This window comes from Leishmania braziliensis, chromosome 27, assembly GCF_000002845.2.
Source record: "Leishmania braziliensis MHOM/BR/75/M2904 complete genome, chromosome 27".
NCBI lineage: Eukaryota > Euglenozoa > Kinetoplastea > Trypanosomatida > Trypanosomatidae > Leishmania > Leishmania braziliensis.
In genome coordinates, this window is record NC_009319.2 from 131,855 (window position 1) to 144,872 (window position 13,018).

The window sequence follows — 13,018 nt, forward strand, 5'->3', positions numbered from 1 at the left end:
TTTCAATGTTTGCCACGCGTACACCACCCCTCTTTTGTTACCTGGTCTACCTCCCAGTTTCCCAGGAGTGCGTCCTGCAACCAATTATCCATCAACCTATAATGACCCACTCACGCACTATCTCCGGTATGTGTTTGACTATTTTGTTTTGCCTTCCTTCTTTTGCGAGTGGTGTGTAAGCTGCGCCTCTCTCTCTTTACTCTCTGTGCATCCGTAACTCATTATAGCGCGCTGAGAGAAGCCCCGTCATGGGCCGGGAATTGCCGTCTTCCCTCCGTTGCCCTCTGGGCTACTCTACTTCCTCTGCTCGAAAACAGACTTCTTCCTCTTTTATAGTCAGCCAGTGAACCTCTGTTGCCGCCCCACAGTGAAGCGAGGTATCGCAACGCGCCAATATGGATTTACCCCCCTTAAACTTTCTTCTCCCTCCCCCTGCCAAGCACCCTCCGCAACGGACGATTCCGACCATGCGCTCTTCGGCGATGGTGCTCCTGGTCCAGACGGGGATGGGCCCAATCGAATTCGCCTGATCGGTCCCAAACAGGAGTCCCCGTGCCCGGGCTGGCGCAATAAGGCCGGGATAGCGTCTCTCACAGAGCTCAACGAGGACTGCACAGGTGCCCAGCAGCATCCCATCTCCCTGGGCCAATAGGACCACGGAAGGCGGTCTTTTCACATCGAAATCTTTCGCCCGAATGAGTCAAGCCTCTGCTTCCTCCGCCAAACCATGGGCGCTGGGGAGTGTTGTATATGCATGCGCTCAGTGGCAGAGTTCACCGCAGGCGCCTCTCCGAGGCTCTGAACAGGCATCGGACAGCAGCTTCCAACGCCTGCTGCGAACAAAGCAATCACCTATCGTGAGACGAGCTCCAGGACATCGGGAACCATCAGGAACTTACTCCTCTCGACAAGCTACAGCGCGAGTGGCTCCACACCGAGGACGACCCACAGGCGCTCTTCAAATCATTCACAGAAGGCTCCGAGAAGCCCAGTAGGAGCGCCCACCCCCAGACTGACGGCGTTGCTCTCGGCCAAGTGGCGCAGGGAGTTGTGTTGCGAGTCAACCGCATTGAAGCGCGGCGAAACGGCCAACAAGTCGGATGCCCATCGCCAAACCGCTCATTTGCCGGGAACTCTCGATGCTCCGTTGGGCGGGGGTAGGGAAACCGTGGCCCCGACGTTGCCGCACGTGGCATCCTCTCCTCAAGGGTGACGAGGCCGTTGCGCACCTGAGGACGCGGATTTACCAGACGATGAAGGCCAAGTTTTTCAAGTCAGGAGGATGCACCATGTGGTGTGTTCTCATCAACTTCTCCACCTCCTACGGCATCGCATTCACCCCGACATCAAGGACAGAGTAGATGCCTTAAGCGCGGCGCTTGACCTCTTCTTGACTCCAACGCGGCATGGACGGGGCTTTGCTCTCGGCGCCCCTCGGGCTAGAAGCGAGGCCCTGATGGACCCGACTGCTCACGCCTTCTACCACGAGCAGGAGGCCGCCGTCGGCACGCGCTACCCAAACAGCTAGCGCAAAGGCGACCCGTTGGTCACATCTACAGAAGCCCAGCAGCAAGGCGGGGCGAGGGAGGGCACGGTGTAAACACCCCGAGGCGGGGGCAGCGGAAAATGAACCGCCAACGTCCTCGCACAGCGACTAACGCAAGCCCCGAGGGCACACAGCCCACCGGCAGCCACCTCCCTTGCAGACGCCAAGATGGAGATGACACTCTTTGTGGTTGAACACCAGGAGACCGGCGGGATGAGGTCAGATGCTCAGCCTGCTGACGCGGATCTCACTCTTCACGAGCGTCAAGGACCTTTTCATCAACGACCGCGCTGCTCCTCAACTCTGTGGAGCCATCGTTGCAGGCGAAACATGCATACGCGCGCCGTTTGATCAATGTGCTTGCGCAAACTCTGGGGGACACCCTTCACGAACTGACGCTCCTCGACGCGGCATTACGGGGCAACAGGACCCTCCTCTCGCATCACCCAGTTCGGCCGCTTGCGTGTACGCCTTCCGAGGGCAGAAGAAGTGTGTCCTGCTCCCCCCTCCACATCGGAAGAGAACGCACGCTGAACCCGCCGCGTGCAACTCGAGCAATGGGACCGGCAAAACAAAAAACGATTGCAGGAGCTTTGGGGCTTCCTCCACGAATGCCCCCGCGACCTGCTCTCTGCCCGAAGCCCTTTCTACGGCAGGCATCGCCGCGTTAACGGCTGAGGACATCATTGAGCCCACGCCAGCAGAAGACAAGGTGGTGGACTGCGCTTTCACAGTGCTCGAAGGGAAACATGGCGATTAACAGAGGCGGCTCACTCTCTGGCCCAACGATGTGAAGCGGTGGATTGCGCTCCAGGGCTATAGGACCCAACACGACCTAAACACCACCCGATGGGGAAAGTGTCCTGCATGAAATCGAGGGGGAGGGCTTCACCGGATTTCAGTGCTTCCCATTTCCTGGTGTCTCTGCCAGTCGCGCTGAGACTGCTTTTCTCTGCGCAAGCCGATGCCGGCGGGATCGCCCACCTCCGATGCCCCATCGAGGAGCTTGAGTCTGAGCCCTGAAATTATGCTGGTGCTTGCAAGCACGGCTGCTGGACACCCGCTCGACGCAGCTTCACCTAACCCAGACGTGAACGCCAACGTGTGGATCGACAAGATCGACGTAAGAGAGGCACCTCAAGCGGTGAGTGGTGCGGCGAATACGACCAGGAATGCCGCCAGCGAGTTTCTGCGTCGCTCCCAATACCGATGAGCGAGTCGCCTCTCCACACCTACGGGGTTTGCCACAGCCCTGTTTGGCCACAAAGTACAGTCCGTTTCTCTGGGAGAGAGAACGGGTGCACAACTAGGAAGCGACTCAGCCCGGAACATAGCAGTGGAGCAACTCGAGCACCTCATCGGGCGATTATGGTTTGCTGCGCACGTCTTGATGATTTCAGCGCATACGTTTCGGTGGCTCCTGAGGGCAACACGGCGACGCTTCGCCAGGTGGGGTCACACAAGGCCTCACTTCAGGGGGTCACTTGCAAGCCAACCGACCGGCCAATGGGCAAAGCAAAAGTGACATGAATGGCACGCGCTGGCCTGCAAAACGAAACAAACCACACGTGATTCACTTGTTGCCAACGTCTACGGCCATGCTCGACCTCAACACTGAGGCCAGCCTGGGGACCTGGGGAGATACCACGTGTGTCAATCGACGCACAAAGCAAGCTGCTGTGATGAGATCACGCTTAAGGGAGGAAGGGGGAGTCCACCCCCTGCTGACAACATCAATGCGGCAGAGCTGCGGACCGCTGCGTGTGCTTCTGAGTCTTTATCCCCTTCTCTTTCTCCGGGCGCAGAGCCCCATCTACGTGGGGATGAAACCTCCGCGCTTTTCGCGTCATGCAAGAGTCTCTCTTGGAGTCATGCAAGTCATACCGAAGTCAATCAAAGCCCAGTCAATCTCTCGCTGAGGTGATCTCGACCAGCTGTAGAGAATCCGCTGAGAATCAGGTCGACAGGCCTCGTTGGTGACCCCGCATGCCGAAGCGACAAGGGGTTGGCGAGGTAGGAAATCCGGACGAATGAGTGATTCAGCACTTTTGTGAGTACCACACCAAAAAAACTCTTCATACCGTACCTCAACTGCACCTTGAGGCATGCGGCTCGGTGTCAGCGGCAGGATCGCGCCCCCCTTGTGTATTGAATTGTTCAACTATACGTACGCTTCTGGTGACAAGGCTTCTTCTCACTTCTCCACACTTTCCCTCACTTTACCCCCTTTATTATTTTTTCCACACTGGTGAAGGAAACGAAATAGTCGCTGCCTCACCCTCCCGGTTCGTACAGCAAACATCTACAGATCTCTCCCGCGCCCGTCTCGTCTTCCCTCTGCGCCTCTACACACGCGCACGCTGGCAGTCATACACACAACACACACAAAAGAGGCAAACAGACGAAAAACACGTAAAGCCGCAAACGTGTGCGGAAGTGCTCTACTTGTTTGCGCCGTTTTCCCCTCACCCGTGTGTGTGTTCGTCTCTTCTCCGCTCTCCCCTATCTTGGACCACACGGTAATCGAAACATTGTGGAGAGCACGAAGCGACAGTGACTTCCTTTCTCTCTCTCTCTCTCGTAAGAGCGCGCCTTCATCGGAGTCCAACAGTCGTGTAGACTCTTCGCCTCATAGATTCTCAAATTATTATTTTTTTATCTTCGCTGTTGTTCTCGCTTTTCCCGTCCTTTCACCTTCAGGAAAGCTGCGCCACCCCAGCAGGCAGGCGCATGCGAATACCCGCACTCCCCCTCCTCTTTTGTGTCGTTTGATCTCTCTTCTCTCTTCCTCTTTGTTTTGTTTCTCGTACGTGGTCTTCTCAGTTTGTCTGCATACCCATAGAGACACGCAGCTTCATGACGGCGGTGACGCAGAAGAAGGCGTTCGAGGACGTCTCCATGTACCGCTCCATGTCCAGCATCAGCAGCTCTGCCTCCACTGCTGAGGCCACCGCTGGTAACGATGTGTCTTCGTTCCTGTTTGACGATTACCGTGATGATGGCTTTTCTACCAATTTGAGCTGCAAGCACTGGGTGTCGGTGGGCCACCTGAGCCTCACCACCACCGATGCGGAGCTCAAGTCTCTCTTTTACCCGTACGGCGCCGACGAGGCTTTTACTGTGTGGGAGGGGACGACCATGATGGGGTTTGTGGGGTTCGACTCACCCGAGATGGCGGAGCTGGCGGCACAGAAAATGCATGATTTCGTCCCTCGGCGGCAGTCTCAGGCGCTGGCGGTGCGTGCAGTGAGACTGGAGGAGGTACTGCGGGCCCGCACCAAGGGCCCCATCTCGCTGCTGGCGGTACTGTACAGTGAATGCGCCACGCAGGGTATCAGTGCCGTGATTAGGCGCAGCAATTCCCCCGTGGCCGTGGCCAGGGACGTGGCGGTGGAGGTGGCGCGCGCCTCTCCGGCGGTTCTGCAGCGTCTCGTGGCGGCGTTCTCTGACCTCTCTCCGCAGTGGTTCGGCTTCACTTCCTTTAGTGAGGAGCTGCTCAAATCACTGCTGGGGTCGCTCCTGGAGGTTGACGAGATGAATACTGCTCAGGCCATCAACTGCGGCGCTGTGGTTGGTATCCTCTTCCAGATGAATATGATCATCGGCGACCCGTATTACCTCGCATCACGCCTGCTGCAGAGGGCTGGGCAAAGTCTGGTGCAGCTCGAAGGCATCTGCACGCTAGCGCACACGTGCGCGCTGCTACCTGGCTACCACGTGTCTAGGGCTTCTTTTTGGGATCAAGTGGCGGACATTGCCGCGAAGGTGGCAGACCCAGTAGCAAACCGTGCCTTGCGCGGTTACCTCCGCCGCTACACCCAAACAAATGCACACGCTGCAATCACGGCAATCCCTGGCTCGCTGTCGTCATCTGCACCGTCCCCGCTGGTGTTCTCAACGATGCCGTGTCCATCTGCAACCGTGGGGCGGTCACAGGTAGTACGCCAGCGCACGCCTCCGCAGTACCCATGTCAGGACCAGATGAGATGCCGCACCATCTATATCTCTCACTTGCCTGGCCTCCTGCCTCAGAGCATGCTGCTTGAGCTCCTCACTGCAGCCGGCCCTGTGAATAAGGTGCGCATCTGCACCGGAGCTGGCTACTCTACGCTGTTTGCCTTTGTGGAGATGCGCACAGCGGAGGGGGCGCATCGGGCCATGTGCATGAATGGCCTGCAGCTGATGGGGTATACCATTCGTGTCGAGACTGCCCGGAATGCGGTGCAGGACGTGATCGAGAAGGATGCCCAATTTGACGCGAACGGGGCGGTGATTCAGCCATGCCTCTTCGGCATGTCTCAGGCCCCGCTGTCCAAGTGCCTGACCTCCACCGACTGAACTCGCGGATACACATGCATGATAGTGGGCTCTCGATGAGGGCCCTCTCCCTCGAAGGGGGCTTTCCGCCCACGTTGTGGCATCCGTGCACTTACACCAGCCCTTGAATGTACGTCCTCTCATCCCCTTTCCATCTACCTGTGCTGAAGTAGCACCACGCCTCTCATTTGCTTGGGTGCAGTGCTTAAAGGTCGCCACCCTCGCTTTCCGTATGGGCAGTCACTTGCAACAGCAGAGGTGTGGCGCAACACAAGTGAGGGACGGTGTCGGCGTGCATTACCCGAGAGGAGTGAGGTGGCTGTTGTGGTTGAAGTACAGTCTCATGCTTTTCGTGTAACAACGTCTCGTGTACCTTCACAGGGATTGCCACTTTTCGTTCTTGCACGTTGATGAGATCTGGCTCGACTGTCACTCACATTTGCTTGCGATTTTTTTTCTGTGGTTTAGCTAACCACCTATTCGTCAGATATGTTAACGTTTGCCCAGGCAGACATGCAAAGGCGAGAGGGCAGAGGGAGATGACGTGAGCGCTCTAAGTGAGTGGGTCTTGGCGTGAAGAGGATGTTGTGTGTGTGTGTGTGGATGGTTCGAAGAAGATGAGCTGGCCTGATGTGGGGACCGAGAAACGCACGTAATGTATTGTGGTTGCCACCGCGGCTACTGTTCTCTCCTCTCCCTCTTACATGCCTGTTCTCCTCCCTCGCGCGCGCGCCGGCGCAGCCAGAGTGCCACCCTTTTCCCTGTCACACGTCGAATGTCTCTCTTTTTGCCCTTGTTTTGCTTCTTGCTCTCACGCCTTCTTCATTTTTACTTTTTCTCGCCTCTCTCGTGGGGGGTGGCGCGCAATGGAAAAGTTGCACATCGCATCGTTTTGATTTCTTTCTCTTTCACCGCAGCCGCCTCTCATTTTTGCGTTTCATAGAACCGTATCGGTGTGTGCCACCCTTTTTTTCTTGCCTTTCCCTATTCGAGGAGTCGATCTTCTCGTACGTGTTCATAGAAACCTCTTCCCCTCTCGGACTACACTCTCACCACACACACACACACACACACACACGTACGTGTACCATACCTATACGAGAGATGGAAAGGTTGATCGTGAAGGTCCGGGCGTGTTGCTTCACAACCTCTTGCTTTGTCACCCTCTCTCGAGCCTAACGTGTGACCGTCACAGTACTCTTGACGGTCGACTTCACCAGAGTCGCCCTCTCACAACGACGACGAGATAAACAGAGGGGCCTCGAGTGCCGTGGAGGAGGGCCGCTGGCTTCTTTGTCTTTTTATATTTTATACTTCACCTTTTTATAGATCCATGCGTCCGCCCCTTCCTCGTTCTGTGTGCTCTCTCACATCGGAATGCATTCTGTGAAAACGTTGTTACCCTCCCCTCCTCCCCCTGCCGGGTACTCTCCATGCCCCTCCCCCTCTCCATGGCACACGCGAGAGCCATGCTCGTGGCCAAATACAAGACTGCATTGTTTCAGGCCGGATTTCTTGTGTTGTGTTTCCACCCCCCTTCTCCGCCTCCACAGTTGGTCCTGCGGCGCTCTCCATTCTTTTGCGCATGTGCGCGCATGTTGTGACCAACTGTGGGGGCGGAGGAGGGGTTGGGGGGTGGGGGGAGGCGAGGAGGCACTTGCGCCTCAGTTATCTTCTTGTGTGTGTGCGTGTGTGTGCGTGTGCCTTTTTTCTTCTTCCAACTTTCTGCTGCTTAGTTGCTCACGCACACAGACGAGAGTTTGGGCCGCAGCAGCTGCACGCCTCTCCACCAGCGCCGCCTTGGTTGCTCTTTCTCTTTCCCTTTCTCGTATGCTCATGTCTAGCACTCCTTGAACTGTACAGCTTCTCCCTTTCGCTTCACTCTTGGCCCTGGCGCACTTCACTCGTCCTCGTACCTGTAACGGTCTCTCTCTCTCTTTCCAATTTCAGACTTCACACCTGTGGCTGCTGGCGTTGTTTTTCCCACGCGCTTATTCCCTCTCACGCCACCCTTTTGGCCTTGGAGGTCTGCCATCGCGTTTTCCTCTTCCCCCTCCTACCCCATCCATGTCGCAGTATTTTGCGATGTCGGCGACCACTGTGAGAGGGTAGGGTGGCGAAGGGAGAACCCCACCGCCGCATACACACACACACACACACACAATCAAACTATTTCACTTTCTTTTCTCTCATTTTGTGTTTCTCCATCTCTTTCCGTTGTTCGCTTCTTCTCGTGCTTGGCTCTGAATGCAGCGTTTGAGTGCGTGTTAACGCTCTTCTTCTTCCTTTTTTGTTTTGTATTATTCGCCTTTATGTGTGAGTCTCGAAGTGCATCCATCGCCTGGCGCTTCTTTTCCGCAGCCATTTCCTCGTGCAATGCTCTCGCGCCTTATTCACTCACCCCCCGCCCACCCCCTTTCTCGCGCCACTCATGTGCGTTTCTTTGCCTCCCTTCTGAGACGACCAGGGCCGAAGGTGGTAGGACAGGGTGGAGATGGGGCGAGTGGATGCTGAGGAAACACGGCAGGCATGGCGTGCTCCGTGGAAGAAATTGCGCAAATGCCCATCGGAAGTGGAGGCGCAGAAGACAAAGACCACACCGAAGCCTCTCAAAGTAGACGACAATCTCCCGTGTTTTCTGTTTCTCTTAAACGGTATGTCTCCTCTGTTGGCCCTGCCTGTCTTATCCTGCGAAGGGAAAAACATGACTGGACTTGATTCATCTCTCTTCGCATCCGGGTTCCATCCTGTACAATGGCGCGCTACCACCGCTTCCGGTCTCACTAACAGACAGTACAGCGGGCTCCATACTAGCGCATGACTCACCGAGGCGGAAGAAGGGGGTGCGCCCAAAACAAGCTTCAGACTTCATGGATAGTATTCCCTCCTCTCCCTCTCTCTGCCCCTCCTTCATGCTTAGAAGCACGATCCTGTGCGTCTGTTTTGCTTCGCAGAGACAGCTGAGGTGTGCTCCACTCGCCCACTTTCTCATGCAATTCCTTTCGAGCTGGAAGCACCCTGGATTCGGTATGTGGACTGGGTACATATCGCCCTCACAGCTTTCATTTTTGTCCACCCTCGCTTCCCTCACCTCTCTCTTCCTCTCCTCCTCCCTCCCCCCAGCAGAGCTCTCTCTCTCTCTATGTGGCTCCTACATCTCTCGTTTCTCACCGCTACATGCCCGCGTACCGAATTAATGCGCATGCTGAGCTGAATTCGGTTGCCGATTGCAAATGATTCGCGTACCGGGCAACTGGACTTGCGCACATTATCCCTGCGCCTTTGCTGAGATACGGAATGAGTGTTATCTGTGCCGTCTTGTGCCCGTCTTCACCGCCGCCCTTACATACGAACTGGAGGCTTCTGTGCGCGTGAGCCTGATAGAGGCGCGGCGCTTTGCAAGTCAGGACTTTGCCCCCGCAGAGACTCAGCACGTCGTGTACACGCCGTGCCCCAGCGGCATTGAGTACTGCCCCTGTTCTGCAGGGAGCCTTTCAAGCGAGCCTATGGTGATTCGATGCCCCTTATTCCATTACATGGCAAAGGAGGTGACGGTAGACGGGCCACGACGTGACACCCGTGCTACCGCTGCTCATGTCGCTGCTGCCCTTATGGGACGCTACGTTGTGGTCGGGGCTGAGTTTCGCATACAGGACGGCGTCTACACTGTGCGGCAAGTGGTACTACAGAAGGGCTATCGCGGGGTGGCGCTTGTCTGCAGCGACTGCCGCGTGCGTGTGAATGACTCTCAGCGGGTCGGTAGCAGCGGCCTTGGCGGGGGAGGAGCAGTACGACCCATTGGGCTTGATAGTGAGGCAGACCAACTCCTGCAGTTGCTGTTGTGCGCCGACAAGTCCGCGAGTGCGTTTGTCGGCGTCATGGCGCGCGGCCCCCGGGGGTGTGGCGTTTCCACCACAGTGCGGTACGCTCTGGAAAGCGTTGCTGCCACACACACGGTGCTAATATGGTCGAGTTGCTTTTCGCCGTCAGAGGCATGTCGCGAGGGACGGGGTGGCACAGTGGTCCTGGTTGTCACTGAAGCTGAGCACATTTTTGCGGCGGCTGAACCGGAACTCGCGAAGCTTCATATGCGTAAGCTCCAGCGAGACGCCGCGGTTGTTCGCGGGGGCGGCAGCGGTGCCGCCCGATCCGTTGTTGTGCTGTGTGTCACCCATGACTACGGTCTCTGTGCACCCGACGTGCTGGAGGAGCTCGTTACATTTCATCTTGTATTTTCCTTCCCTGGTGCATCACAGCGCGCAGTCTTGCTGGCCAGTGTGCGAGGCGGCAGCGCCATGGACTGGATGGGTGCAGCACAGCGTCTCGTAGGGCGGACATGCGTGGAGACGCTGGAGGCTGCTCGGCTGCCTGATATCGGTTCTGTGCTCCCATTCAAGGCAGTGCGGTGGTCGGAGATCGGTGGACTGGCGGAGGTGAAAGACAGGCTGCATCGCGCACTTGTGTGGCCGCAGCAGCAGCCCGAGCTCTTTCAACGCTTCCACATCACCCCACCGCGCGGAATCCTTCTCTACGGTCCCCCAGGGTGCGCTAAGACGACGCTCATAAAGGCCCTCTGTTCGGAAGGGAACTTCTCGCTCATCTACCTAGACTCTGCGACCGTGGTGAGTGCGTATGTGGGGGAGAGCGAGCGCTATCTACGAGACGTTTTCACCCGTGCCCGCCGCCAGGCGCCGTGCATTGTGTTCTTTGATGAGGTGGAGGTGCTTGGTGGCCGTCGGGTCAGCGGCGGGCACGATAGCGAGCATGTGCGCCTCCTGTCGACTCTTCTCACGGAGATCGACGGTTTTTCAGACATCTGCGGGGTCTGCTTTGTGGGCGCTACCAACGTGCCGCACCTCCTTGATCCAGCGTTGATGCGACCTGGGCGGTTTGATTATATGGTACACGTATCGCTGCCCACCTTGGCAGACCGCGAGTCCATTCTGCAGCTATTGCTGTGCAAAACCGCCGCTGACACCCGCGCCATCGCGGAGAAGACGGAAGGTTTTAGCGGCGCTGACCTGAAGGTGTTCTGCTCCGAGGCCCTTTTGGCGTTGTTGAAGGAGTCTGCCGGTGTTCCACAGGTGTTCCAGGAGGGGGCGATCGTGACGGCGTACCTGTCGCAGAGGGCGAGTGGTTTTCAGGGTACCCACTATGACGCTGCCGCTCTCGACCAGTTTCAACGTGAACACGCGTCTGTGTGAGCAGTATAGATGGTAGAGAGGGCAGCTCGGTCTCAGCTCTGTAGCCTTCCTCCCCCTCGCTTCTGCTCTTTGCCTATTGATGCCGACGATGACATCTGTCGCTTCTTCCCCTCACCTCGCTTCCCCTGCCCATGGTACAGGCGCGAGTACGCACGCGTACCTGTGCTCCTCACCGCTCCTTTTACCACTTTTTCTTCCTCTGTGTCGTGGCTCGGCGTGACGACAAGGACCACATCGCTTAAGTAATCGATGCCGTGAATCTCTCTCAAACGAACTCAAGACTGCACTAGGTGAGCTATCTAAGGTGCGAGGGCAACGCGCGGGTGCGCCACAATGCTCCTCGCTGGCTCTTGTGGTGGCGAGTACATTCTGTGATGCCTGGCATGTGTTCTCTTGTCTTTTAAGTGGTGGCTCTACACTTCAGTGGTACGCTGGTTTTCCTTCAGTTGCGTTGCACATGCCGGCACGTCTCCTTACACACCCTTTACCGAGTCACTCTCGCCGCTCTTTCTGTGTTGGCTCTCTCTCGTAATCTCTCCTCCCCTCCCGCGCTGTACTTGTCTGCGATCTGTCGTTTGTGGCGGGCGGCGCTGCTTCAACTTGTTTTCTTAGTATGGCAAAAACTTGTGGATGCTGACGTCATACACGCCCACACAGATACACCTCCACTTCACTGGCTGACATAGGCAACGCACGCCTCCTCTCTCTCTGACTTGCCATAGCACAAACCCCCTTCGAAGTCGTCGCGTTCAAGTTAGCTCATCGGTCTGTGTGTGTGCGCACGCTTCTCAAGATGAATGTGGAAGTGACAGGCCGGTGCTTCTTTATGGGGGATGACTACTACATCTCTCTTCCCATCGTCAACAAGGCGGCAAACCGCGGAGAGCCACTGCAGTTGTTGTGCAGTGAAATGATTCACTGGGACGACTACCGGAATGATCGCAGTATCAACGACGGCAAACCGCGTATGCAGCAACTCTTTGCCTCCTCCTACACGGAGCCCCTCGCGCGCACCTTCGTGCTCGGCAGTGACACGTACGTTACGCAGGTGACGGGGGTGTCAGCGACTCAGGCAGGCTCGTCCAGTCAAATGTTCAGCGCGGAGATGCAGCACTGGGATGACTACTGCGAAACGCGTGGCATCACCACAGGATCTCCAAGTATGGCGAGTCTCTTCCGCCCCTTTGAAAGCAAGATAATTCTTGCGTTTGACTTGAATGAGCGCAAGCTGACCGAGCTTGAAGGGAAAAGCGTCGCCCTAATTTCTTATGGCGCCAAGCAACAAACCTACTGCAGTGAGATGGAGCACAGGGATGATTACGTCAGAGAAAAGACAGGGAAGGCACCGGAGCCCAGCATGGCATCGTTGTTTGCTTAATGGCCTGATGATAGGAGAGGGCGCACGGATGTGATGTTTCCTTCGACTACTCCTGCCACTGTGTGTACGCTGCACTCTCTCTCGCCCTCCGATGCATACCCAAGCGGAGAAGCAACACGTTTCTTATCGTCTACCTCCTTCCTCCTCTTCCACCGTACAGTGATGTCTCCAGTGCGCCTCTGTGTGTTCGTGGCTGCAGAAAACTCATCGTTGATCACTTCCATCGCTCCTTTTTTCCCGCCTGCCTTTTTGAGATCCTTACGGTGGCCGCCATCTCGGCGCACGGCATCCAGCGCCCTCCGCCCCCTCCGCCCCCTCCGCCCCCTCCGCCCCCTCCGTGTGGGGAGGCCGGCCAGCCCCTCCCTATCCCTGCCAACGCCGTGCCACTTCTGGAGGTGACAGGGTCAAGCGCCTACGGCGTGGGGAAGGCAGAGCGATGCATCGCCACTCTGGCGTCTGCGGCCGGGTCGTGCGTGGCGCTGGGTGTGGGCGACCTGCACCGTCGCTGGAATGTGTCGCGCCCGGACCCCACTGCCCAATGTGGTGGGGAAGCTGCTGCCCCAAAACACCCAT

General features: G+C 57.0%; 3 protein-coding genes across 3 annotated transcripts; all 3 read left to right on the top strand.

Moving 5' to 3' along the window:
• Positions 1-4,402: 4,402 nt before the first annotated feature.
• LBRM_27_0440 (conserved hypothetical protein) lies at positions 4,403-5,884 on the top strand (the record flags this gene model as incomplete). The annotated part of the gene is made up of 1 exon (XM_001565754.1): positions 4,403-5,884. One exon carries the CDS (start codon positions 4,403-4,405, stop codon positions 5,882-5,884), a length of 1,482 nt encoding a protein of 493 aa, XP_001565804.1.
• Positions 5,885-9,096: 3,212 nt separating this feature from the next.
• On the top strand, positions 9,097-11,067 carry LBRM_27_0450 (putative ATPase; the record flags this gene model as incomplete). The annotated part of the gene is made up of 1 exon (XM_001565755.1): positions 9,097-11,067. The coding sequence occupies one exon, from the start codon at positions 9,097-9,099 to the stop codon at positions 11,065-11,067; it is 1,971 nt and encodes a 656-aa protein (XP_001565805.1).
• A 793-nt stretch (positions 11,068-11,860) lies between these two features.
• Positions 11,861-12,445, top strand: LBRM_27_0460 (conserved hypothetical protein; the record flags this gene model as incomplete). The annotated part of the gene is made up of 1 exon (XM_001565756.1): positions 11,861-12,445. One exon carries the CDS (start codon positions 11,861-11,863, stop codon positions 12,443-12,445), a length of 585 nt encoding a protein of 194 aa, XP_001565806.1.
• Positions 12,446-13,018: the final 573 nt, after the last annotated feature.